This window comes from Elephantulus edwardii, unplaced genomic scaffold (assembly GCF_000299155.1).
Source record: "Elephantulus edwardii isolate Elephantulus edwardi_28Jun2011 unplaced genomic scaffold, EleEdw1.0 scaffold00275, whole genome shotgun sequence".
Classification (NCBI taxonomy): domain Eukaryota; kingdom Metazoa; phylum Chordata; class Mammalia; order Macroscelidea; family Macroscelididae; genus Elephantulus; species Elephantulus edwardii.
Window position 1 is genome coordinate 1,386,584 of NW_006400025.1, and position 27,837 is coordinate 1,414,420.

The following is a 27,837-nucleotide window of genomic DNA, read 5'->3' on the forward strand; positions in this document are numbered from 1 at the left end:
TATAACCGGCTATTTATCATCTATATTATAATATTCAATGCCATTGGTAGGTAACATCAAGTGAGATTTGACTCAAAAGCAACCCCCCACCAAAAAAAAAACCAAAACAAACAAAAACCCTTGGATAACAGAATGAAGCAATGTCTGCCATCCTCACAATTTATGCTGGGCTTACACTCATTGTTGGAATAGTAAGTACTATTAATTCATTTAATTATTGTGCTTCTTTACTACTGACTCTTCACTTTTAAAAAAAAACAGTATCTTTCTCCGGGATTGGCCTCTTCTGATAATATGTCCAAAGAATATAGTTATCCTAGTATCATTATTTCAAAGACAAATTTGTTCTTTTGGGTATTTGATGCCTTTGAGTTATGGTATTGAAGAAGAACACTGAATATCCTGTTGACAGTCAAGAGGATAAATAGATCTATATTGGAAAGGGTGCAGCTGGGGTGCTCTCTGGAGGCAAGAATGATGAGGCTTTGCCTCATTGACTCCCCCCCTCCCTCCCCCGCCACCTGCCTTCTGCCTTGGCTTCTGGTAGGAGTGCCCTCAGGGTCTTGTTCATCTGGCTTCCCTCGTAGCTAGCCTAACCTAGTGGGTCTTTGTTGTAAGCTGCCATCTAGTTGACCTTGACTCATGAACTACTTCATCCAAGTGGTCAATTGGAGGCCAGTCCACTGTGAACTGCAGGGATTTCACGGACTGGTTTGCAGAAGTGAATAGCCAGGCCTTTCTTCCTACTTGGTCTTAAGGTGGAATCCCTGTTGAATCCCATTCAACAGCATAATGATATACAAACCACTGGTAGACGTGTGGGGCTGTGCATGAGGCACAAGGCCTGGAAATCAAACCCAGGTGTTCTGCACGGAAGGGGAGAATTCTACTAAGCCACAGTGACCCCTTCTATGCTGTAGTCAGTAAACAAGATTCCAACAATACCCCTACCCTTTGGTGTGTGTCTCAGTTATCTATTGTTATCTGTCATCAAGTCTGAATTGACTTATTGCTGATTGCTAGGAGGGACTATTCCTTGAAGGATGCTGGGAGGGTCAGCAAAGGAAAGGAAGATCCTCATTCAAGTGGAATGACACAGTAACTGCTGAATGGACTTTTGTATGTCAGGAAGTATGAGGATGGCACAGGATAGAACAGGGTTTAGATTTTTTGTTCACAGGGTTTTTATGAGTCATACTTGACTTGACTTGATGGCACCTAACAACAAGTATATTCAATGCGTTGCCAATCTCACAATTCAAAGACATCAATTCTTCTTAGACATTCTTATAGATCCTCCAACTTTCACATATCAATTTATAGAGTAAGATATGCTTCACCAAAACCCTGTAATATTTAATCACTTTATAGTTTGTAATATGTAATAATAATCTACTAATGTTACTGATAAGGGAGTCCTGGTAGCCAAGTGGCAAGAAGCTGTGCTGCAATACCAAAAGTATGTGGGTTGAGGCCACCAGCTGCTCCACAGAAGGATGGGAAATCACCTCTCTGCAACTAATTCCCTCTAAAAATCCACTGGGTCGGTTCTGACTCTATGGTACACAACAACAACAACAATGTTATTGATAAAAGCTTGAAGGTGCCAGTGATGTTATCTTACTTGGAGCCACAATTAACACCCTCGGTATCAGGAGTTGGGGATCAGGAGACATACTGTATTTGAAAATTCTGCTCTCAGAGACCTCACCAAATTACTGAGAAGCAATGATCTACTCTAATCCTAAGGGATGCCTGATTCAGGTGATGATCTTTTTAAATACTTGCTATGTATCTGACAGCTGGACAGTTAATAAGGATGACAGAAGAATAATTGATTCAGTTGAGATGTGGTGTTGGAAAAAAGGATGATATATTACATGCCAAAAAAGCAAAAAGATTTGTCTTAGAGAAAGTGTAGCTCCAATGGTCCTGGAAGGAAAAGGTGACAAAGCTTAGTATCATTTACTTTGAGTATGTGTCTAGGATGAGGTATTCCTTGGAGGAGGACAATTATTTTTGGAAAATTGGACAGGTAATGAAAGAAAAGAAGGCACTTGATGAGATGGATTGACACACTGGCCATAGCAATGGCTGCAAGTGTATCAAAGATGATGATGATGATGATGGCACAGGATAGGATAGGGTTCTGTTGTTCATAGAGTAACTGTAAGTCATATTTGACTCAAAGGCACTCAACAACAACAATATCACTTAGCACATAAGTTAAGGAGCTGAACTCTATGGAGAAGAATGTGTAATCAGAATTAGAGAAGGACTCATCAACAACCCGAGTTATGCAGATAACAGAACATTCCTTGCAGAAAGTGAAGAAGACTTGAAGCACTTGCTGAAGGAGATCAAAGAGAGCCTTAAGAATGGACTATACCTCAGTATCAAGTAAATAAAAGTCCTCACTACTGGATCAATATGAAACAGCATGCTAGATGGAGAAAATATTGAAGTTGTTAATGATTTAATTTTACTTGGATCCACAGTTAACACCCATGATAGGGGCCATCAAGAAATCCAAAGATGATTATCTTGAGCAAGATTTCTCCATTGTGTTGGATCACCTCCCCCCACCCCTTGAAGTACATGAAAATACTGATATCTTAAAAACATATAAGTAAATATGAAATATTTTATACTGTAGTTGAATACAAGTTATCAACATTAAGGAAAAAAAAATCAAAAGACATGTAGCAAATCCGTTGTTGACAATTTCTTTAAAAGGTTAAAGAACAAGGAACAAAATTTAATACTAAGGTGAGTTGGCCCCAATTTATATGGTATCTCCAATTGTTTCCTGTGCATCTGAAGTTTGGGCAATGAACAAGAAAGACATATGAAGAACAGATTGTTTTATGAATTGTGGTGTTGGTGAAGAGTTTTGAATGACATTGAAGAGTATTTTTTTTTAAAAAAGAACTAAGAAATGCTGGATAACGTACACATTGCCAGGAGTTTCCAGTCCACACAAAAAAACAAGAACGGTTAGAAATGTAGAGAGCCATTGAAAGAGTTGAAGATGAATTCATCATCAAGATGGATTGACATGGCCTGCAATGATGAGTTTTAGCTCAGTGATGGAGATTATAAGTATGTCGTAGAAGAGCTGGTATAGATCTTTTGTTCTTATGGACACCAAGAGTAGTCAACAGTACTTAATAACAACAGTATTATTTGTTTTTGCTAGGTGCCATTATGTTGAGTACAACTCATAGCAACCGTATGAGCAAAAGTTCTGAACCCGATCCTGTCCTGTATCATCCTCACATTTCCTGACCCAGTTGCCCATTGCAGCAGTCACCATGTCAACCCAACTGGTAATCCAAATGGTTAAGTCTTCCTCTCCTCCGTCAACCCTCCACCCTTCCAAACATCATGCCCTTCTCCAAGGAATAGCACCTCCTAGCAAAATGTCCAAAGTATGTGAGGCAAAGCCTTGCCTCCAAAGAGCACTTCAGCTTCACATTTCCAAGACATATCTGTTTGTTCTCTTATCCATCCATGGGATGTGCAATGTTCTTCTCCAACACCACAGCTCAATGGCATAAATTACTTTTCTGTCATCCTTATTCATTGTTCAGACCTCGGATGCATAGCTAGTAATCAGAAAGACTATGGGCTGAATTAGATTTTCCTTAGTCCTCAAAGTGACATCACTACTCCTCAATAATTTGGAAAGGTCCCTAATTGCAGAATATGTCTCCTTATTTCATGACTGCTTGTACCAAGGGTGTTAATTGTGGATCCAAGCAATATGAAGCTGTTGACAGCTTCAATCTCCTCTCTATTCATCATGATACTGCCTATTATTGGTCCAGTGATAAGAATATGTTTTCTTGATATTGAGATGCAATCCATATTGAAGGATACATTTCCTGATATTCTGCAACAAGTGCTTAAAGTCCTCCTCACTTTCAGAAAGCAAGTTTTTGTCATCTGCTAACACAGGTTATTGATGAGTCTCCCTCAAATCCTGATGCCACATTCCTCTTCACAGAGTCCAGCTTCTCAGATAATTTGCTCATCATATTGAAATGCTATCAACTTTGATAAATGTCAGTAGCTATAGAGGGCCTTCAGCCCTTTTATTCATAGGGTCACTATGAGTCGTGCTTGACTCAAAGGCTATCAACAACAACAACAACAATCTAGATTGAACAGATATGGCGATAGAATACAACCCTGACACACTCTCTTCCCAATTCCAAATGACACAGTGTTCCCATGCTCCATTCATATCATCCTGATCCAGGTTCTACATGAGCACAATCAAGTACTCTGATATTTCCATTCTTCTCCATATCAGCCACAACTTGTCCTGATCCACACAGTCAAGCACTTTTGCATAGTCAATAAAGCACAAATAGATATTCCTTACTGGTATTCTGATATCCCTTGCTTTCAGCCAGGATCCATCTGACATCAGCAATAATACTGCTGGTGTGACAGCCTCTTCTAAATCCTGCTTGAACTTCTGGCAATTCCCAATCTATGTACTGTTCCAGCCAGTTTTGAATGACCTTAAGCAGTATTTTGCTTTCATGAGATTTCAATGATATTGTTCATTAATTTCCACTTTCAATTTGATCACCCTTCTTGGGAATGGGAACAAATATGGACTTCTTCCAATCTATTGACCATCCATCCATCCTCCAAATTTCCTGTCATAGACTGATGAGTGTTCTCACTGCCGCATTTGTTACTTGAAACAAGGCAATTGGTATCCCATTGATTCCTGGGGCCTTATTTTTTGCCAGTGCCTTCAATGCAGCTTCCACCTCCTTCCTCAATACCATTTGCTCCAGTTCATGTGGTAATTCCTGAAATTTTTCATTGTTAGTCAATTCCTTCTGGCACACAGTGAGCCAGTGATATGGTCCTTCACTGTACCTCCAGTTCCTGTGAAGAGGTGGGGCCCTGCAGAGAAACCGACCTACCTCCCTGTGAACGGAACAACACCCACCACTTTTCCTCAGCCTCCCATCTGGATAGAGCATCACTCTCCACCTTACCTCTGCCTCTTGTCCACCACTTTGACCTGTTTCCTTTCACTGTTTAAGGAAACATATAAGGGAAATAATAAGGAATATCTATATGTGAAATCCAGTCAAGACATCACCTGCAATTAGTATAAGAATGAAGTCAAGGGCCTACCACAGAACTATCTCATAGAGTAGACAAAATAAGTGCTTTGGCCTTGATGACTGCTGAGTAGCTACATTACATGGGACTTCTTAAAGCCAAGTAGAAGAGGTTGGGTGGAGCTGCATTTTCTGGAGGGTAACAAGACAAGAAAGGGGCACCAATATACAGGTCTTTCATAAAACATTACCATACCATGTAACATTATCTAGTTACAACAACCTAATATCTACTAAGAAAAGACTCATGCTCTCAATAAAGCAGCAGTCTGTCTCAGTCATAATTAAAACCAAAATAACCCTTCTCCTAAAAAAGCAGATCTAACGAATATACCAAATAGGGAAAAGCAAAAGAAATACATTGATATGGAGTTATTTAAACAGTGACAGAAGATGATGCAAATGATGGAAGAAACAATGGAAGTCATTAAGACAGAAAATACCTCAGAAATATATAGACAAGGAGCAATTTGAACAACTATGGAAGAAAATGCAAAAGATGAAAGAAAGTATTGATAATATAGATTAAGAGGTACAATAACTTAAAAAAATCATCACAGGACAGAGAGGGTTCCATATTGAAAATAGCAGAAAAGCATAAAAATGAAATCCAGGATCTTAAAACTGAAATGGCAAATGTGTACAAAATTCTAGTAAGACAAAAAAGTAGAACTGAAGAGATGGAACACAGAGTCAGTAAGCTAGGAGACAAGCGCCTCACTGGAAACATAGTAGGAAAAAAATCAGAGATGAGAGATAAAATGAAGAAAACATCAGAATCATGTGGGATGACATAAAAAGGAACAATATATGTATGATTGGATTTTCAGAACATGGGAGTGACAGGGAAGTCACTGAGAAAATTATAGAAGTGCTGGAAGAAAATTTCCAAAGGTATTATGAAGAATGGGAAATCCACATTCAAGAAGCACAGTGAACACTAAATAAACCAGACCCATAAAGAAAAACATCAAGACTTACCATAGTTAAATTCTCCAAATTAAAAGATAAAGATAGAATACTAAAAGCAGCACAAGAAAAACAAAGAGTCACTTACACAGTGGAAACAATTAGATTAAGCTCTGATTTCTCAGTGGAAATCATGTGAGCTAAACAATGAGATAATATATAGAGAAAGTTGAAAGAAAATAATTGCCAGCCAAGGATCATGTACCCAGCAAACTCTCCATCAAATATGAAGAAGAAATTAGATTTTTGGCAGAAAAGAAGGAACTTCAGAACTATGTTAAAACAATAACAAAACTATAAGAAAGTTTAAATGCAGTGCTTCACTTGAAGAAATCAAAGGAAAGTGGATGGACCATAGTAACAAGAAAAAAACCCAAAAAAGAAACACAGCAAAATAGCAATGGTAAAACTTGACCTGATAATTATCACACTTAATGTGAATGGAACAATGAGCCAATTAAGAGAAAAAAAGTAGCAGAATGAGTTAAAAAAAATCGCCCATCAATACATTGCCTTCAAGAGACACATCTAAAATATGAACAGAAAGATAGACTAAAAACCAAAGGCTGGAAATAAATAACCACAAATATACCAAGCAAAGAGCAACCTCAAACAAGCAGAAGTGGCAATATAAATCTCTAGTAAAATAGATTTCAGAATGAAAACCACCATAAAAGATAAGGAGGCACATTACATACTGACTAAAGACACAATAGATCAAGAGCACATAGCCTTGGTCAACATTTATGCATCAAATGACAGATCTGCAAAATACACAAAATGATGACTAACAGAATTGAAGAAAGAAATAGGTAGTACCACAATAGTACTGGAGACTTCAACACACCACTATCACCAAAGTATAGGCAAACTCAAAAGAAACTTTGAGCAAAGATGCAAAAGACCTAAATTACACAATCTGTCACCTTGACCTTGTGGATATATTCAGAGTTACTGCAACCACAACTCAATTCACTTTCTTCTCAAGTGTACATGGTACATTCTCAAGAACTGATCACATATGAGGACACAAAGCAAGCCTCAACAAATAAAAAAACAACAACAAACCAACACATTGAAATAATGCAAAATATCTTCTCAGACAACAATGCCACAAAGCTGGAAATTAAACACAGGAAAGAAAAACTTACAAAACCACTCATGTGAAAGGTAAATAACTCTCTGCAAGAACATGATTGGTTTATAAAGGGAATAAAGAATGAAATTAAAAAGTTCCTTGAAACAAACGAAAATGAAAATACAACACATCAAAACATCTGGGATGCAGTTAAGGCAGTCCTCACTGGTCAGTTCATAGCAATAGGTACACACATAAAAAATGAAGAAAGAAGAAAAATCAACGGTCTAACTGAACACTGTTATCAATGAGAAAAAGAACAATAATCTAATCTGTAGACTTTAGAAGAAAGGAAATGATAAGGACAAAAAGCAGAAATCAATGAGCCAGAGAACAGACAAACAATTGAAACCATCAATAAGACCAGGAGCTGTTTTTTCAAGAGTCAATAAAATTAACAAACCACTAACAAACTTAATAAAAGAAAATAAAAAGACAAAGATAACTTAATTAAGAAATGACAGACGTAACATAACAACACAATCAGAAGAAATTAAATCAATAATATAGAGATACTATGAAGAACTATACTCAGATAAATATGAAAACCTAGAGGAAATGTGCAAATTCCTTGATACTCATTTCCTATCCAGATTGACCCAGACAGTTGAATAACATTTGAATAGACTCATAAAAAAATTTCCCCACAAGAAAAGTCCTGAACCAGATGGCTTCACAGTTGGATTCTACCAAAAATTCAGAGAATATCTATGATCAATTCTACTTATTTTAAAAAATAGAAAAAAGAAGGAACACTCCCAGAGTCATTCTATGAAGTGAGCATAACCATCATACCAAAACCAGAAAAAGATATTACCAAGAAAGAAAACTACAGACCAATAACTCTCATGAATACAGATGCAAAAATCCTTAACAAAATTCCAGCCAATACAATCCAAAAACATAAAAAAATCATCACAATCAAGTGAGATTCAAAAGAGTTATGCAAGGATGATTTAATACAAGAAAAACAACCAAAGCAATTCACCACATTACCAAAGCAAATAAAAAGAAGGATATGATCTTAGCAATTGATGCAGAAAAGGCATCTGACAAAATACAACACCCATTCCTGATTAAGATACTCAGCAAAATTGGAATAGATGGGAATTTTCTCAACATAGTGAAAAGTATATATGCAAAACCAAGAACCAATATCATGCTCAATAGAGAAAGAGTAAAAGCATTTTCTTTGTGAACAGGGACCAGACAAGGATGCCCACTGTGGCCACTTCTATTCAGTATTATATTGGAAGTACTTGCTAAGGCAATACAAGAAGAGAAGGAAATTAAAGGCACCCTGATAGGCAAGAAGATGGTTACGTTGTTATATGCAGAAGATATAATAGTGTACACAGAAAACCCCAAAGACTCAACAAAAAACTCTTAGAGGTTTATTAGAGTGGTAGGATATAAGATCAATATAAAAAATAATTATGAAATTCCTCTACAGTAACAAAGAATTCAGAGAAGGAAACCAAGTAGGCAAGACCACTTTAAATAGCCAAAGACAATTTGAGATACTTGAGAGTGAATCTAACTAGAGACACAAAATACCTGTACCAAAACAGTTACAGAACATTTCTTGAAATACAATACAGACATAAATAAATGGGAAAATGTGCTCTGTTCAAGGATAGGAAGATGAATATTGTAAAAATGACAATCCTACCAAAAGCAATCTATATGTTCAATGCAATTTCAACACAGATACCAAATTACTTTTTCAAGGAGATTGAGGGAGAAATTGTCAAGTTTATTTGGAGAGGAAAGAGATCCCAAATAAGCAAAGCATTTCTGAAAAACAAAAATAAAGTGGGAGGCAGTAGTAACCAAAACAGCAGGGTACTGGTACAATGACAGGCTCACAGACCAACAGAACAGAATTAAAAACTCAGAAACAGACCCAGCTATCTATGGTCAACTAATATTCAACAAGGAAATAAAACCTAATAAATGGGGAAATGACCACCTCTTCAACAAATGGTGCTGGCAAACTGGACTGTTACCTCCAGAAAGCTTCAACAGGCTCTACATCTCACACCATACACAAAAACCTACTCAAGGTAGATCAAAGACTTGGGACTAAAGCCCAATACCATATGATGTTCATCCGAGACAAACTGGGATCAAGCTCAAGAGAGAACAAAATTGATGAATGGGACATTCTAAAGATTAAATCCCTGTGGGCATAAAAATTTTTTTCCATTGGGGGGAAAAATGTGGAAATTCCATTTCAGACAAGGGCATCATATCCAAAGATTACAGAATCCCACAGGGTCTCTACAAGAAAAAAACTGATAACATAATTATAAAATGGGCACCTGGAAAGACTTTTCACGGAGGAAGATATTGGGATGGCCGACAGACACATGAAGAAATGCTCAAAATCACAGAGAGATGCAAATAAAAACCACAATGAGATACCATCTTACTCCAGGAGCAGTGGCAAAGTTTAACAGGAAAGCAAGTAATAAATGTTCGAGAGGATGTGGATGAGAAAGGAACACTGCTGGTGGAATTGTAAATTGGTACAACAACCACTTTAGAAGTCAGTATGAAGTTTCCTCAGAGAGATAAACGTAGAAATTCCATATGACCCCGCTATAACACTGCTTGAAATATAACCTGAGAAAATGAGAACTGAGGCACAAATGGTGATTTGTACATCAATGTTCATAGCAGCATTATTCACAATCACAAGGTCATGGAAACAGTCCAAATATCCAACCACAATTGAATGGATTGAGAAATTAGGTACATTTACACAATGGAATACTAGGCGGCATGCAGGAATAATGATTTTATAAATCACTACCTAACTTGGGAGGGACTAGAGAACATTTGCTAAGTGAACTGAGTCCCATAAGGACAAATACTGTATAAGATCATTATTGGTAGAAATAGATTAACTAGTAAAATGTGTATGAGGATCTAAAGGAGGGAGGGGGGAAGCAGAGAGAGAGGTGGGAATGAGCAGAGGGTGGGGGTGTAACGACGTTTCACAGTTTGATAGGTGGAGGGGCTGTCGGTTGTGGAGGTGTTGGGGATCAGTGTGAGGGGAAATGAATACAAAAATTGTAGGTAAACCAATGTAAAATTAAAAAAAAAGAATTACAAGGAATAAAAATAAAGGTCTGCTTTTTAAAGCCATCAATTTGTGATATTTGTATTATAGCAGCACTAGATTTTGAAGAATATATTATATGCACCAAGCGGAACAATTTTTATCTTTGCATTTCTGTTTCAGAAAGATTCACATGTTGGCATTTTCCTCATCTTCTGAAAAATAAAATTGTAAACATTAGATAATACTTTGTTCAATATGCAAAATTTGACAACAGATATTTATTTCAAGTTCATGTTTATATGTATCTGCTCCACAGACATATACATATCAATATGAACATACACACATACACACACACACACACACACACACACACACACACACACACACATATATATACTTACACACACACACACACGTTATGTTGTTGAGTACCACTGAGTTAGAATCGTACCATAGCTGACCTTCTAGTGGGTTTTCAGAGGCAGCTGACTGCACATGAGGAGAATGCTCACCCTTCTCAATAATGTTTTACATTATATATTGTGTTGGGCTAAAAATTTGTCTTATAAAAACACTACTGATAGATATATTCATAAAGCCTTACCTGTCTGGCATGATATGAAGTATCATAGTCATAAAAGAAAACAATTGAAAGTTTAACATGTTAGAATACTTCATTAATAGGTTTTACATATAAGCTTTGAATTGTCATATATGAACCCAAAATATTTTATAAAAATATACCTATAAATTTACAGGGAGAAAAAGCTCCTTTTGATGAAAACGGCATGGATACAGGTTGGAAGTTGGAGACATCACTTTCTTGGGCAGAAGGTGGCAGCAGTGGACTTGTCTAGACTGTCACTGAGCGGAGCGACCCAGGCGCTCTCATTTGGCTCTGTTGTTGCTTATCACACTGATTATAAAATGAATTATGAATATTAGAATGTAATTGTCTTGCAATGTTATTAAACAATCTATCCCTCCTTAACTATGTATTAAAAGAAACTTTTCATTCTTTATATAATCATTTTGCATTTCAAATTGTATCTAATGTTCTATTCAGTTTAATTTAGGAGATAGTCTTGTAATGCACATTATTAAAATTAATGTGACTTATGAAGTTGGAAAGAATATTGCATATACTGTGGATTGTTAGAAGAATGAGCAAATATGTCTTGGAATAATTAGTCAGAGTGCTCCTTACCATTGAGGGTGGTGAGACTTCCTGTGGACATATTACCAGGAAAAATTAGTCCCTGGAGATGGATGTAATGCTTGGTAAAGCAGATTTTCATTGCCTTTTAGTTTGAATTGCCTCATACCTGATCATCGTTCAGGTTTCCAAGGTTGTAAATTGCAAGTGAAGAGATAACTCACCTTTCTCTCATGGAACTTCTGGTAGATTCAAATTGCCAGAAAGGCACAGTCTTGGGGTTAATAGCAACTGCTTAAGGATTCTAGTACCAGAGTAAAGAGACCCATATTCTGCTACAGGTAGAGTATGTCAATGTAAAGAGGAAGACCCATGATGAGATGAACGAACACAATGACTGCATAAAGGGCTCACTGATAGCAATGATTGTGACGATGGTGAAGGATGAGGTAGTACTTTGTTGTGTGGTAGACAGAACTGACTTGGTGGTACCTAACAATAACAGGTTAGCATCTGGCAGTATTTTGCTTTCTGAAAGACATGTACACATGTGTAGTCCATTTTATTATCAAAGACCTCCATGAAGAGGTAGGGGCAAAAAACAAACTCAGTGTATACTGTCATGGTAGCCCCTCACCCTCAGCAGCGTTTTTGTTTGTTTTCTTTTGTGTTGTTTTAAAATGCAAACATGTGTCCCTTTGTGCATACTACCAACATGCTTACATCAAACTCATTCAGAGCTGCAGCCAACTCGCCGATGCCCGTGTGGCCTTTGACTTCATCAGTAGGCGAGGTAGCTTGAGCAGCATTGGAGATGCCAGCAATGGCCTCTTGGACTTGCTTGAACACATAATCTCGGTTGGCTCTTGTGGCTGCCACATCTGGATGGCGGAGAAAAGCCTGGGATGCTGTGTACAGCATTGTGGCATTCTTCTTCAGAGCCCCTCGGGCAGCTGCCATCTCATCCCGACAGTGAGGGTCTTTCAGTTCCTGTGAAAACAAAAGACAAAACCCTGTCACATGCATGAAATCTGTCATGGAAGCTCTAGTAGTACTAGTTAGAGTTAGACTCTTAGAAGCAAACCCAGGTTTGACAACCATCCATTCCCTCTGTGCTCTCTCTGCCTGCCAGGGCTCTTGTCATACATTGTCCTTTCCATGTTAAAGGGCATAGAATGTTTCTCTCCACCATGTTCCCTCCCTTCCCTTCCCCAACAGTGAAACAAAGTAGGTCATTGACTTGGTATGTCTTTTCTTGGTAGGTCCACTTTCTATCCAATGCCCACAGCTAAAGCTCTGTCTTTTTTATCTGCTTCCATAGGTCTTATTTTTTGTCTACCATTAAAACTGATCATATTTTATTATATTTAATTGTTTGCACATTTCCTTTCTATTTTGTATGTTTTATTGTGAACAGAGGGCTCCATCTGTCTTGTTCACTGCTGTTTTTGTTATATACTCTCAAGTTGGAACCAATCCACAGCTGACCCTTCAGTGAGATTTTAGAAGCAGCAAATCTCCCAGGAGGAGACTGCCCATTATTCTCCCAACGATCATCTGGTGACTTTGAACCAAGGTTCAAAGCACAAACAGAATTGACAGCACAATTCCTTATCACTTTTATGCAACAGTCACTGCACTTATGACTAATCTTGTTCACTAGCACATCACTACATATAAACACAGTGACTGCCCATACCAGGCACTCATTAAATATTGCTGAATTCAGAAACTGATGGCTAAAAACAGAGGTGGCTTTCTTGGAATACAGATTCACTTATCAACTGATGAAGAGTAGTGGTTTTTTATGTAGTGAAATTTGCTTAACTTCTCCTTATCAGTTTATTATTATTTTCAGGATAATAAAGGCTTCCTCTCCTGGCAGTTGAACTAGTGAGTTTATTAACTGCCATACATTAGATTTTACCTCTTGACAACCTTGCAGGACAGAATAGAATTTCTCCATAGGGTTCTGAAGACCATCATCTTTATACAAGTAGACTGTGGAATCTTCTTCACTCAGAAAGGCTAATGTGTCACAGAAATCCAAGCCACTGACTTTTCAATTACTTGTCAAGCACTTAACTATGGTGCCACTAAAGTTCCTTCAGTCATTTTATTTAGTGAACAAAAAATAGGTCAAATATTGCTTCAGTTTTGAATTTTAAACCAACACCAGTTACTATCTGTGCTTTGGTTTTTTTCCCCCCTCCCCCAATAATATTGTTTAAAAAGGTTTACCTAGTTTTGACAGATGTTGAGACAGCACTGTTCTCTGAGTGCAGGTATGATTGCCAGCTGAGCATTCTTTGAGAACGTTTTCAACTTTAAAACACTTGTATGGGGCCTTTTGATGACTGGGGTTCTATTTATTCCTATTTACTAATTTGGAGTGAGATAGATAAAGAACCTGACAGTAAAAATTGCATCTTCTCATTGTGGGTCATAATGATTCTCAGATGAGTATCAAAATAACTACATTCTTTATTTGAAAAAAATTGAATAATTTATTTTAATTTACTGAAAAATTAACACAGATTACTTTATTCCAGATAACATAATTTATAAATTATAAATATTACTTGGAGCCATAAATTGAAAAATAAGTAGCACATATCCAGATGGACTCTCTCTTTTAGATAATGATCTAAGTTCTGGGGTTGAAAGATTCTCTGGACTAGTCATGAAGCACTTCATAAACACACAACATCTGATTTAGACGTTCCATTCACTTTACTGTGGCCTTTTATGAACAGATATGAACTCCTTTAGTAAGTAAATTTAGTTTTCCCACAGCTAGAATTGTGTTACAATAAAACCTCAGATACAGAATATAAAGCTTTTGAAGGACAAAGTGCAAGGTAGTTAGAAATTCTACACCCAGCCAGCTCTCAATTACGGGAGGCCTAAACTCATACCCTCTGAAGTTGGTGCTACCTATATCACTAAATAAAAATATTGAAAAGACTATGGATGTGTATCATTCAATAGCATTTCAAGACAGTTACATAAGAAACATTTTAGTAATCACATTTATGAGTTTAATCTCAGAGAGGATAAATATAATAGGATACTGTCAATTTAATGATCCTCCATACCACACCAGCTTGGTACAGCATGGATCATCAACAAATGTTTCTCAAATAGGTGTCTCCTGCTGGTCATAGAGCAACTTAGAGAAAACGGCTATGAAATGGTCAAAATGATGAAGGCTTCTGGGAACAATTCAGAGCACAGGCGACAGGGAATTTAAGCAAGTCTGGTAGTGTAGTCCATAGGGCATCGCACTGCTAACCCTAAAGCAGAGTGTCTCTGACAATTCAAACCCACCAATGGTTCCTCAGGATAATGATGGCCAATCTTCTCTCATGAGTTTCAAAGCCTTCTAACAACCCACTGAAGGGTCAGTTATTAGTCAATTTAGATTCTACAGAAATGAGTTTCAGTCTGTCCCCGCTTGAAGATTATTGTTGTTGTTGTTTGTGGGTGGTTGCATAGATATTCTATGCTGGGCTGCTAACTTGAAATGCTAGCATTTCAAATTCACTAGTCAGTCAGCGAAAAAAAAAGATGGGAAGTCTCTTTCCATTATGATTTCTTGCTATTGATACCCCAGGGAAGGTCTACACGAGATTGAGTTGACTCAAAGGCAGAAGGTTCTACAGATGAAACTAAATCTATAATATTAGAATATTATGGAAAGCTATAAATTTTACAACCTAGAGGAAATAGACAAATTCCTTGAAACTCATGCCCTACCTACACTGACACAGACAGAAGTGGAACACTTGAAAAGAACCCACCAAAAAAGAAGAAATTGAGAAGGTCATAAAAAAAAAAATCCTTCACACATACACACACAAAAAAAGTCCTGGGACAGATGGTTTTACAGCTCAGTTCTACCAAACATTCAGGGAAGATCTAACATCATATCTACTTAAGTTAAAAATGGAAAAGGAAGGAACACTCCCAGAGTCATTCTATGAAGCAAGCATAACCTTAATACCAAAACCAGGCAAATATATTATCAAAAAAGAAAAAAAAAACACAACCAACCAACAAATAACCACCAGATCAATATAGATGCAAAAATCCTTAACAAAATCTTAGACAATAGAATCCAACACCACATAAAAAATAATTCATCATGACCAACTGGGATTCGTAATAGGTATGCAGGGATGGTTCAACATAAGAAAAATAATCAATAAAATTTATCATGTTAACAAAGTAAATAAAAATCACATGATCCTAACAACTGATGCAGAAAAGGCCTTTGATAAAATCAAACATCTCTCCCTGATTAAAACACTCAGCAAAATAGGAACAGAAGGGAATTTCCTCAACATAGTGAAAAGTATATATGCAAAAATCAAGAGGTAATACCAATGGGCAAAGATGAAAAGCATTCTCCTTGCAAATAGGGACCAGACAAGGATGCCCATTGTCACTATTCTGGAAGTACTTCCTGGGGCAATATGGCAAGAGAAGGAAATAAGAGACATATGGATGGGAAATGAGGTAGTGAAACTGTTGCTATATGCAAATAATATGACAGTGTACACAGAAAATCCCAACGACTATACAGCAATGACAACAAAACACCTTTAGAGCTTGTAGACGAATTTAGCGCCAGAATTGGATATTGCCAATGACAACAAAACACCCTTAGAGCTTGTAGACGAATTTAGTACCAGAATTGGGTATTGCCAAGAGCAATATCCAAAAGTCAGTGGGAATTTTCTCTAGAAACAAAGAAAACACAGAGAAGGAAAATAAGATAGCAACATCATTTACAATTGTCAGCTACAAATTGAGATACTTAGGAATAAACCTAACTAGAGATACAAAAGAACTTTACAAAGAAACTACCAAACAGCTCTGTGAGAAACAATAAAAGATTTAAATAAATGGAAAAATGTTCTGTGGTCATGGATAGGAAGATTCAATATAGTGAAAATGACAATCTTACATGTTTAACGTAATCCCAATACAGATACCAAATTAATTTTTTAAAGAGATAGAAAATCAATTGTCAAGTTTATATGGAGAGGAAAGAGACCCCACATAAGCAAAGCACTTCTAAAACAACAAGAATGAAGTGAAAGGCATAGCACTCCATGATCTCAAAGTCTACTATTCAGCTGTACAAACTAAAACAGCATGGAACTCGTACATAGACCAACAAAATGGAATAGAGATCCCAGAAATGAAACCATCTATGGTCGAATGATATTCTACAAGGAAATAAAACCTATCAATAAATGGTGCTGGCAAAACTGCAGAAAGCTGAAGCAGGATTTATACCTCACACCATATACAAAAAATCAAATCAATATGGATCAAAGAACTATGGGTAAAGACCCAAACCATAAATATCATAAGAGACAAAGGACCAAGCTTAGAAAGCCTAGTCTATGGTATAACAAAGCTAAGAATTACAGCCAGAAATACACAACCAGGAGAAGATAAAAATGATGAGTGAGGCCTTCAAAAGATTAAATCCTTGTGTGCATCAAAAACTTTTTCCAACAGGGTAAAAAGAAAACCTACTGACTGAGGAAAAGAAAAACCAAACAAAACATCTGCTCTGGTGACCTAGTGGCAGTAAGCTGTGCTGCAATCCTGATGGCATGTGGTTCAAAGGTCCCAGCGGCTCTGTGGAGAAGGATGGACAATCTCCTCCCTTGTGATTAATTGCCTCTGAAAACCAGCCAGAAGGTCAACTATGGGTTGGTTCTGACTCTACAGTACACAACAACAGAAAAATCAATACAATTTCAGACAAGGGTTTCATAATAAGAGTTTACAGAATGTTATACGGCCTCCACAGGAAAAAGATTGAAAACCCAATTATAAAATGAGCAAGCAATATGGAAATTTGGTGAGTGGAGGGAGGAAGAGGTAAAAGAAATAGGAAAGAGTTGGCAGGGATCTGGAAAGACAGGGTGAGCATAGTTCAATGGTGACTGATTTTATAAAACATAATGAATGGGGAATGATTGTATGAAGCACTTGTGAATGAAGGATAGTGTGAAACACAATGTGTACAAACTTTGTAAACCAACCAATATAAAATAATTGTAAAAAAATAATTTTACAAATTTATAACAAAGTAGAATTCAGAAACAAAACAAAACAAACCCCAAACATAGAAAGACTTTTCAAAGAGGAAGATCTTGAGATGGCCAACAGACGCATGAAGAAATGCTCAAAATAACCTGCAACAAAAGGTGCAAATCTAAACCACAATGAGGTACCATCTCACTCCAGTAGCAGTGTCAAAGTTTAATAGGACAGCAAGCAATAAATGTTGGAGAGGATGTGGAGTGATAAGAACTCTCATACACTGCTGGTGACATTGTAAAATAGTATAGTCACTCTGGAAGGCAGTTTGGCGTTTCTTCAAAAACTTGGACATAGAAATTCCATATAACTCAGCTATTCCACTGCTAGGAATAGACTCCAAGGAAATCAGAATGTAGACACAAATGGAAATTTGTACACCAGTGTTCACAGCAATGTTATTCACAATCACAAGAACATAGAAACAGTCCAAATTTCCAACCACAATAGAATGCATTGATTAATTGTGGTACTTTTTCACATGGTGGAGTACTATGCAGCTTTCAGGAGCAACAACTTTAAAAATTACTACATAACTTGGGAGAGACTGGAGAGCATACTGCTGAGTAAAATATGAGAGTCTTATAAGGACATATATTGCATAAGATCACTATTGTAAAAACTGAAGAACAACTAGTATAACGTGTCTGAGGATCCAAGCGGGGAAGGAGTGGAAACAGGGATGAGGGTGGGCAGGAGAAAAATCATAGGGTCACAAAATTTGGTGGGTGGAGGGAGGGGTTAAAGGAAATAGGAAAGAACCAGCAGGTACCTGAAAAGACGGGGTAATGGTGGGCATAATTTAATGGTTAAGGTTATAAAACACAATGTGTAGGAATGATTTTGTAAAACACAATGTGAATGAAGCAAAGTGTGAAACAAAAAATAGCAACAATAATACCAACTGTAAAAAAAGAGACAGTAGTTTTTAGGGGTAAAAACTGAAGAAATATATCTCATTAAAAAGCAGCTATGGTATCTAATAAAATAATAAAGCTGGCTAAAATTGAAAAAAGAAGAACTCCTAGGTAGAAGAATAGATCAACAAGATCTACTCAGGTCCCTGACCTCATCAGAATGGCTCATAATGACTTGTTCTCTCATTCTTTCTCTCTCTCTCTCTCTCTTCCCTTAATGCTCCTGCCTTCCCTCTCATTTCATTAAGAGTTCCTTATCTTTCATAAATGTTTCCTTGGACATGCTAAATTTCCTAGGCATGCATATGTGTGGAAACTACCATAGGACTAGGCCATATGAAGTGAGGGCCAAAAATGCTGCCTAGAGAGTGAACACCGTACCATGCCATGGAGACACTTGACTAGGAAATGGCTCCCCAGTAGATGGAAAGGTAATGTGGTGGCTGGCAATTACTTTCCAGTGAGCCTGGTGGTCCGAGATCTATACGGAGACATCAGGGACTACAGAAGTGAGGTCCCTAGTATATGTCACTATATTAGAACCAGGCCAGTTAAGAAGAAGTCTTTATACTCATAAATTTACCAATTATTCAGAGAGACAGATAACAGGGAGGCAAAGTTATTTATATTTCATCATTGTCTACTCTAGCATCTTACAAATCTCTCCTACCTGTTGTCTTCTTGCTGCTACATAGTTCAGCTTCACCATTTCTTTTCCAAATTCTTTGAAGCGATTTGCAAGATCTTGCTCATTTGTAGCATTTTTGACAGCTTCCAGGGCCTCCTCCACCTGAAGTGACCAAAACCCAAGTATTTAAATAAGCATTACTTAAATATTATTGAACAGTTGCAAATGTATTCTGAATTGTATTTATTACTAATTATGATTATTATTTGTACTTTTAAATAATACTAAACATGCTGGAAATACTATTATTAAATGAGCCAGCACAGCATTTAAAGCACAAAAATAAATATCGAGAATACAAGAGACCTAATGCAAAACTTGGCTGGCATTTTGAATTTGGGGAAAATAAAAAAAATCCCACCAATTTATAGATAATATTAAATAATCCAGAAGCACATATGATGACTAAAATGGCTGGAAATAGTCATAGATTAACACAGTTCTGAGTTACAGAGATTTGCCATTATTTAAGACTGACACAATGAAAAGAGTGGTTAAGATAATTTCTTTATGTAGCTTCACTGAGTGAAGGAAAAAAATTGCATAAGCAAGCCAATAAAAAGAAACCACAGAATATTTTACTCAATAAAGAATTCCCTTCAGTTTATTACTAGGGTAGTTTAAAAACAGGAAATCCCTCCCAGTGGAATTTGAAATCAGCTCAATTTATAGAGGAGAATAACCCTTAGCTTCCAGAGATTGTACATTTTTACTGGAGAGGTAATAGACCCAAACACAGGGCTCTTAACTAGCAGCCTAGCTCATAATGATGGCTTAGCTGTAAGGAATTGCACTGCCAACCCAAAGGTACAGGATTCAAATCCACCAACCGATCCCTGGGAGAAAGATGTGATTTACAGATTATGAAAACCCCCTGGAGGATAAGCTATGAGTCAGTTCTGACTTAATGGTACACAACAACATTAGTTTAGTAAGGAAAATAACTCTAGTTTCCAATGGAAATTATTAAAATTTGAAAGATAAGGTACTCAAGCTACACTTTATATAACATTAAGTGTAAATTTTCATTTTCTCGGGAGATTCTTAGGGCTGATGTCCTTCCACAGCTTGTCTGGTCTTTGTGCTCAATGTGACAAAACTATTCTTAAGGTGGTTTTTAAATTCAGCTGAGAGAAACTGGATGAAATATGTTTATGGCATTAAAGTCTTTGGGGGAGAGAATATTTTATATTTTAGGGCATTATGTTTATCGTAAGAGTACGGAATGAGGGTTGCAGAGTGGATTATATTTGGGGTTGGGAGATGTGTGTGGGGGATTGCGTATCAATAAGGGAGTTTTTCTTTTGCGTTTGAAGGAGAGGAGCAAATGGGGGGGGGGTTGCAACAATGAATGAATGGAATTCCAAGATCTCTGTAGATGTTCATTGAAATGAAAAATAAAGAAATAAAAAAAGGAAAAAAAATTCAGCTGAGATATACTTAAGGTCATACTTAATTTTTTCTTGGCCTTGAATTTCATTTTCTTCACCTTCAATTTGAACTTTCAGATGAGTAGTTGATGATCTGTTCCACAGAAAGCCCTTGGCCTGGTTTTTTACCTGATGATATTGAGATTCTCTCTCAGTTCTTTTTTTTTTTTTAGAGTTAACAATGATAATGTCGTACAAACTTACAATCTGAAGAGTAGAAAGGCATATTCTCTTAGTTTTATTGTTGTCTTAAAAAAAAAGTGCATGATCACTCTGGGGACACTGAGAGTGACACAAATAATAGATAAACAGCAAACTGCTCACCAGGAAAAAATGTACCGGCTAGATACGAGAGAGATCTGACCCTACCTGGCATATTCTTAACTTGGCAAATCCTTGAAGTATGTACACTTGTTTGTTCTAGGATACTAAAGGTATTTCTAATGATGGCTGAATTTAACAAAAAAATTATCCTCATCTTAAAAGGTCTCATTTAATGGCAATACCAAATGCTAAAAAGAACATCAAAACCAACATGCACACAACTGCACAGTTTTCATAAAGATCTATTTCATTATTGGTGGGTTGCACATTTAACAGTTAAATACATTTAGATAATGTATAGGCAACTGCAGGGCTGCAGTATTGGTAACTAGACAGACAACCAATTCAACTAGAAACAAGTAACTGTCTAAATATTTAAAATACAGCTCTTGTTTAGATCATTCTTTGTTTGATCACCTTTGTGAGGAGAGTGGGGAAAGCCTGCTGGTCACAATGGAAATATATTAAGGCCAAGTCTTCTGATATCCGCTCCCAGAGGTGTCTTCAGCCGGATTAAGCCTCCAACTCCAGGTCAAGCCAAGTTTGTGGCCTCCAGCATTAATGCTCTTCCCGTCTACCAGAGCTGACAGAATAAGCTTGACACCAGGCCTCAGAGTCTGAGTATAGCCCACTCCAATTAAACTAGAGTTGTTCACCTTTGCAGAAATGGAAGCAGTGGGATCCAACTGGTATTTAGCAGCAATGCCAAAGCGAGTGCAGTTGGTTCCTGATGTCCAACCCAGGTTGACTGAAGTGTCAAGATCTTCACACACTTTCTGATAAATTGATCCTCCAAATACTGTCCCATCATTGACATTAGTGTGTAACTGGAAGCCCCTGGTCTGGTAGCCCACAGCAAAGTTATTCCTTGTCTGCTTTGATTTGGCACTGCCGAAGGTCATCTGGTACCCAGAGAGGCAGCCGTCATAACCAAAGACAGCTGAACCATGGATTGCAGGTCCAGCAAAGTCAAAGTCAACATCACAACCAAGGTTTATGCACTCTCTCTTGTAAGAAGACTTGATGTTATCACTTTTTCCCCCTGTGTTTGGTGAGAAGGTAGTATCAAATGTCAATTTTAAACCTTGGCAGATCTGGTCTTCAATTGCAATTTCTGTTTCCAGAGTATTATCATTGTTCCATTTTTCTGTGAAAGTCAGCCCATACCTACACCATTTATATTTGGTCTCCAAGGTCCCAGTGACTTTACCAGTGTTTGTATTCGATGAACCAGATATTGAGAATTCCACTCCACTGCATGACTTTGTTTTCACATCTAGTTTCACCAACCCAAAACCAAATCCTTTCTTGAAAATATCTCTGGCAGCTTTACCAAGGTCAGCATAGGATGGAGGAATGCACATTGGCCGCATGCAGCTCTGCCTGTAGGTTTCCATGGTGAGATGAGGGAAGAGATCTGGTGGTCTCCCAAGAAGGGCCCCTGCGCCACTCTGCTCACCTCTCTCTCAATTCTTTACATAGATGTAGTCAACTTGATTTCGGTGCAGTCCATCATGTGAAGTTCATGTGGATAGTTACCATTTTTTTAAAAAAAATATTTTCAATGAATAAATAATTGCAAGGATGATAGAAGAAGAATTGATGCCTTTGAGGTGTGGTGTTGGGGAAGAGTACTGAACATCTCATGAACTGTTAAAAGGACCAATAGATATATCTTTGAGAAGGTTTAGCCTTAGAGTATTTCTTAGAGGCAAGAATGGTGAAGCTTCATCTCACACACATGAGGCAATGTCGTTAGGAGAGGTTGTTTTTTGGAAAGGGACCTATTCCACCTCCTTCGCCAACAAGCTAGATGAGATGGATTGATGTGAAGACTGCAGAAATGGTCTCAGGTGATACAAAATAGGAAAGAGGTCAGATCTATTGTTCACAGGGGAAGTATGAGTCATGTTTGACTCAACGGCATTTAATGATAGTAACATTCAAGCTATATATGCAGAGTAAATCAAGTTGCATTATGTGTAAAAGAATGTGGCAACAGAATTTTGGGAAAGCTCACCAACCATTTGAATTATGCAGGAACAACTTTGCTTTCAGAAAATAAAGAAGACTTAAAGCACTTATGGCAGACAGTCAAAGACCTTTCGTATGGGTCACATTTAAAGAGCAAGAAAACGAAAATTGTCATCACTGGACAGTTGCATCATGATAAATGCAGAAAATATTGTCAAGGATTTAATTTTACATGGATCCACAATAAACAGCCATGTTGCAGCTGTCAAAAAAATTAAAAGACATGTTTCATTGAGAAAATCTGTTGTTAAAGTTCTTTAAAGTTCTAATGAGCAAGGACATCAGCTTTAAGACCAAGGCACACCTAGTCAAGCCATGGTCTTTTCAATTACCTGCATCTGAAAGGTGGACTTAAGATGATAGAAAAAAAAATGATTCCTTTGAATTGTGGTTATTGGAAAAGAGTAATCAATATGCCATGGACTGCCAAGAGAACAGATAAATCTGTCCTGAAGGAAGTGCAAATAGACTTCTCCTTAGAGGCAAGAATGGTGAAAATTCGTATCACTTACTTTGAACAAAGATCAGAAGAAACCAGTACTTGGAGAAAGATATCATGATGGGAATGGTAGAAAGTCAAGCTTGAAAAAAGAAAAGAAGTCCTTCAATTATATGGATTGGCACAGTAACTAGAACAATGGACTTCAGCATGACAGAGATCATGAGGGTGGTGGAGAATATGAAAAGATTCAGAAATCTTGTTCATATGTTGGCTAGGAGATGGGATTAACCTAATGGTACCTAACAACAGAAAGGAGAGAGAGAGAGAGAGAGAAAAGAAGAAGAAGAAGGAGGAGGAGGAGGAGGACAAGGAGAAGAGGGAGACAGAAAGAACATAAAAATATTTTCTTAGTTCAAAAATAGATCTTATGCCACAAGTCTTCAAAATATCAGATACGGGAGTCGGTGTCCCGGACCACGCCTTCCCCAGCGCGTCTGGGCACTCGCCCGGTTGCTAAGTGACCCTTGGCTACCTGGCTGCAGGATGCTGGACGGCGTCAGGTAAAGATGGTCATCGCCGGGTCTCAGGACACCATGGAGAAAGAGCTTCGGAGCACCATTCTTTTCAATGCATCCAAAAAGGAGATCTTTACCACCACTAGTGGGTATAAATCCATGCAGAAAAGACTCCGGAGTAATTGGAAGATTCACAGCTTAAAAGATGAAATTACATCTGAGAAACTATTTGGAATGAAACTGTGGATTACAGCTGGACCGAGGGAAAAGTTTACAGCAGCTGAGTTTGAAGTCTTGAAGAAATACCTTGATGATGGTGGAGATACCCTTGTAATGCTAGGAGAAGGTGGAGAATCCAGATTTGATACCAATATTAACTTTCTACTAGAAGAATATGGAATCATGGTTAATAATGATGCTGTGGTAAGAAATGTGTATTACAAATATTTTCATCCTAAAGAAGCTCTACTTTCCAACGGAGTCTTGAACAGGGAAATTAGTCGAGCAGCAGGGAAGGCCGTGCCTGGGTTCATTGACGAGGAGAGTGGTGGAAACAATGCCCAGGCTCTCACCTTCGTCTATCTGTTTGGTGCCACACTGAGCGTCATGAAGCCGGCAGTCGCGGTTCTGTCCACTGGCTCTGTCTGCTTCCCCCTTAACAGACCCATCCTGGCCTTCTACCACGCTAAGGGTCAAGATGGGAAGCTGGCAGTACTCGGTTCATGTCACATGTTCTGTGACCAATATTTGGATAAAGAAGAAAACAGCAAAATTATGGATGTTGTTTTCCAGTGGCTGACAACAGAAGACATTCACCTCAATCAAATTGATGCCGAAGACCCAGAGATTTCTGACTACATGATGCTGCCCGACACAGCCACCCTCTCAGAGCGACTCCAAGTGTGTCTGCAGGAGGGCAATGAGAACCCGTGGGACTTCACCACCCTCTTCAACCTGTCCATCTACTAGCTGGATACCACCTCCCTTCCCAAGATCATCAAGGCTCATGAACAGTTAAACGTGAAGCATGAACCTCTGCAGCTCATCCAGCCTCAGTTTGAGACGCCACTGCCAGCCCTGCAGCCAGCTGTTTTCCCTCCTAGTTTTAGGGAATTACCCCCTCTGCCTCTGGAGCTCTTTGACCTGGATGAGACATTCTCCTCCGATAAGGCACGACTTGCTCAGATTACCACCAATAAATGTACTGAAGAAGACTTGGAATTCTATGTCAGGAAGTGCAGCGATATTCTTGAAGTGACCAGTAAACTACCAAAGGACCAACAAGATGCCAAACACATTCTTGAGCACATCTTCCAGGTGGTGGAGTTCAAGAAGCTGAACCAGGGGAACACGATATTGACACAAGTGAAATAGCATTCCAGAGCAATTTCTGAGGACCGTGCCTCTTGAAGCAATTCCTGCCTCTCGATTTCTCTGCAAACTCATTTTAAAAATTCTTTAACTATCAGAATTAGCTATACACTCTTCCACAAATCTTGATGTCTTGTGCATTTTCTGTAGTGTTAAAATAGGTATTAAGATTTCTAAATTTATCATATTCTTATGTAAAATAAGTTGGCTTCTCATTTTTTTAATTAAACTTATGAGTCTACTTAAAAAAATATATATCAGATACGTGATGTTTCTCGTTCTAGTTGCTTTATAATCCCCGTGGTGATGTTGCTATCGGCAGTATTGCCAAGACGGGCCTTGGCACTTAATTTGTTATTATTTATTAAGCTCTAATTTTTTTAACCTCAAGATAAAACCTCTGTTTCTAGGGAAGAACAAAATAATTATTTCACAGGTAGCTAAATTCTGGATGTGTTTAACTACATATGTAAGACAGGATTCTTGCTGATTGTTAATCAGACCCATTGGGAATTTTTTACTGTTGTTGTTTTGTACCATCGAGGTGGAACTGACTCATAGCTGATCCTCCCGTGGGTTTTCAGAGGCAGTTAATCTCATGGGATTTGACTCCCCATATCTCTCCCATGAAGCAGCTGGTGGATTTAAACAACATACAAAATATTTTATTTGCATAAAGAATTTAAATTTGCAATGTATTTCTTTGAAGAATTCTGACATTATTTTTAAAACACTTCTTATATGTCAATGAGGTTCTTGCGGCAGGATGCAGGGGGCACATTCATGTAATAGTAGACATAGTTATGTTCTGAGATACCTAGTACTATTTGAGTTCACCAAGTCCAGCTTTCTCATGTGGGGGGATCTCTGGTAGCCTTGTCCTTAGGGAGCTGGATTAGCGACCAAAAGACCAGGTCACTGTTAAAGCTTGAATTGGCCAGCCACTCTGCAGGAGAGAGAGGGGCATGTTTACAGTGTCAGAAACTGAATGGCAGGTCAGCTCTGAGTCAGTCTGGCTCAATGGCAGTGAACTAAGCTTTGAAAATTCTCATGTAAAATCAAGTTCAGATCTGTCCAACATCCCACAAGAATAGAGGAAAAAGATCAAAGCCTGTATTCTGGATACATATAGTGCTAGTAGATTGATGATGGATAGAAAAATACATTATAGATGCCAAGAGGAATAGATAGTATGTTGGAGGGGTGTTGATAAAGAAGAAACAAAGAAAAAACAAAGAGGACAGTGTTCAGTTATTTTTGACAAGCCACATGCACGTGGAAAAGGAGATTTTTAGTTTTACTGAAACTCAACGACCTTTCCGAATGGTTCTGGGAAGGAAATTGGCTTTCATGCACCAAACAAATGGCTCACCATCAAACCTTTATGTGAGACTCAAACTTTTACAGGTGCTGAGGGCATCAGTTAAGCAAAGGATACATGTTAATACGGAAAAAGAGCTGGGCCACTTTATCCAAAATATGCTTGCCTGAGCCCCGCCATGGATGGCTTAGGCCTTATCCGTGGGAAGAGATATGGGGTCAGATTGTTCTTGGCCTGAATCCCAACTCTAACTCATTGTTAGGTCCATCTTCCAGAACAAATCACTTTACTTCTCCTACCTCACTGAGTTAATCAATAAAATTAGGATAGTCTACAATATAAGTTTGTTATAATAATCAAAGGTGATAAAATTAAAAAAAAAGAATTATGAAAAATAACAATACTTAGCATGGTGCCTGCCACAAATTGCCATCTTTTTAAATAGAGTTACTGATCTACTTTATGATATTTGTTTCAGGGCAATGCAGCTGTCTAAGTAATTTTGAGGAGAAAGGACTTCATCCTATTTTCCTCATGTCTACATAGAGGACAGGAGACCTGGGGTGTAGGCTGCAGAGAAGACAGAATACAATGCTGGTGATGACACAGAAGCAGGACTGTAGCAATAGCAGGATGGGGCTTGGAAGACTCTATGTGCGTTCTGGTTTTGGAAAACATTTCAATGAAAAAAAAAAGATTCTTGTAGCATCAAATTCCAAATGAAAAACCAACCAACCAACCAACCAACCAAACAAGCAAACAAAAAAAACCCAAACAAACCCCTCACCAGCTTGGGCAAAACCCAGGAGAGAGCTGACCTAATTCAGCTCAGGCTGTGATTTTTAACACTAAACCAAAAAGTCTTTGCTCTGACAGTTGGTTATTTGCTCTCAGCCAAATAGCATGGCACAACCAAACCAAAACAAAACAAAACAAAACAAAACAACCACAAACAACTAGAAAAGATGTTGACATTTGTTCCCTTGATATGGTTTTCTAGACCTGGTCTTTTAGCAGAGCTTGCTCAGGGAACTATTAGTTACAGCTGTATCAAATTGTTTCGGATAAGTGCCCATCAACAAACAAACAAATGGATAGAGAAGCTGTGGTATATTCACACAATGGAATTCTACGCTGCATTGAAAAACAAGGAACTCATGCAATATTATTCAAAATGGGT

The 27,837-nt window shown here is 37.8% G+C and overlaps 1 protein-coding gene and 2 pseudogenes across 3 annotated transcripts in view; 1 reads left to right on the plus strand and 2 right to left on the minus strand.

Annotated features, from left to right (window-relative positions):
• CTNNA2 (catenin (cadherin-associated protein), alpha 2) overlaps positions 1 to 27,837 on the minus strand; it is a 1,691,926-nt gene that overhangs the window by 1,318,530 nt on the left and 345,559 nt on the right. For all 3 annotated transcript variants that reach the window (XM_006900179.1, XM_006900178.1, XM_006900180.1), the window contains exons 4-5: positions 19,203 to 19,322; positions 12,213 to 12,479 (exon numbers count right to left, since the gene is read on the minus strand). In XM_006900179.1, the coding sequence (XP_006900241.1) occupies positions 12,213 to 12,479; positions 19,203 to 19,322 (387 nt within the window). The remainder of the gene's footprint in view (positions 1 to 12,212; positions 12,480 to 19,202; positions 19,323 to 27,837) is intronic.
• On the minus strand, positions 21,368 to 22,371 carry LOC102875632 (annotated as a pseudogene).
• Positions 24,044 to 25,359, plus strand: LOC102867267 (annotated as a pseudogene).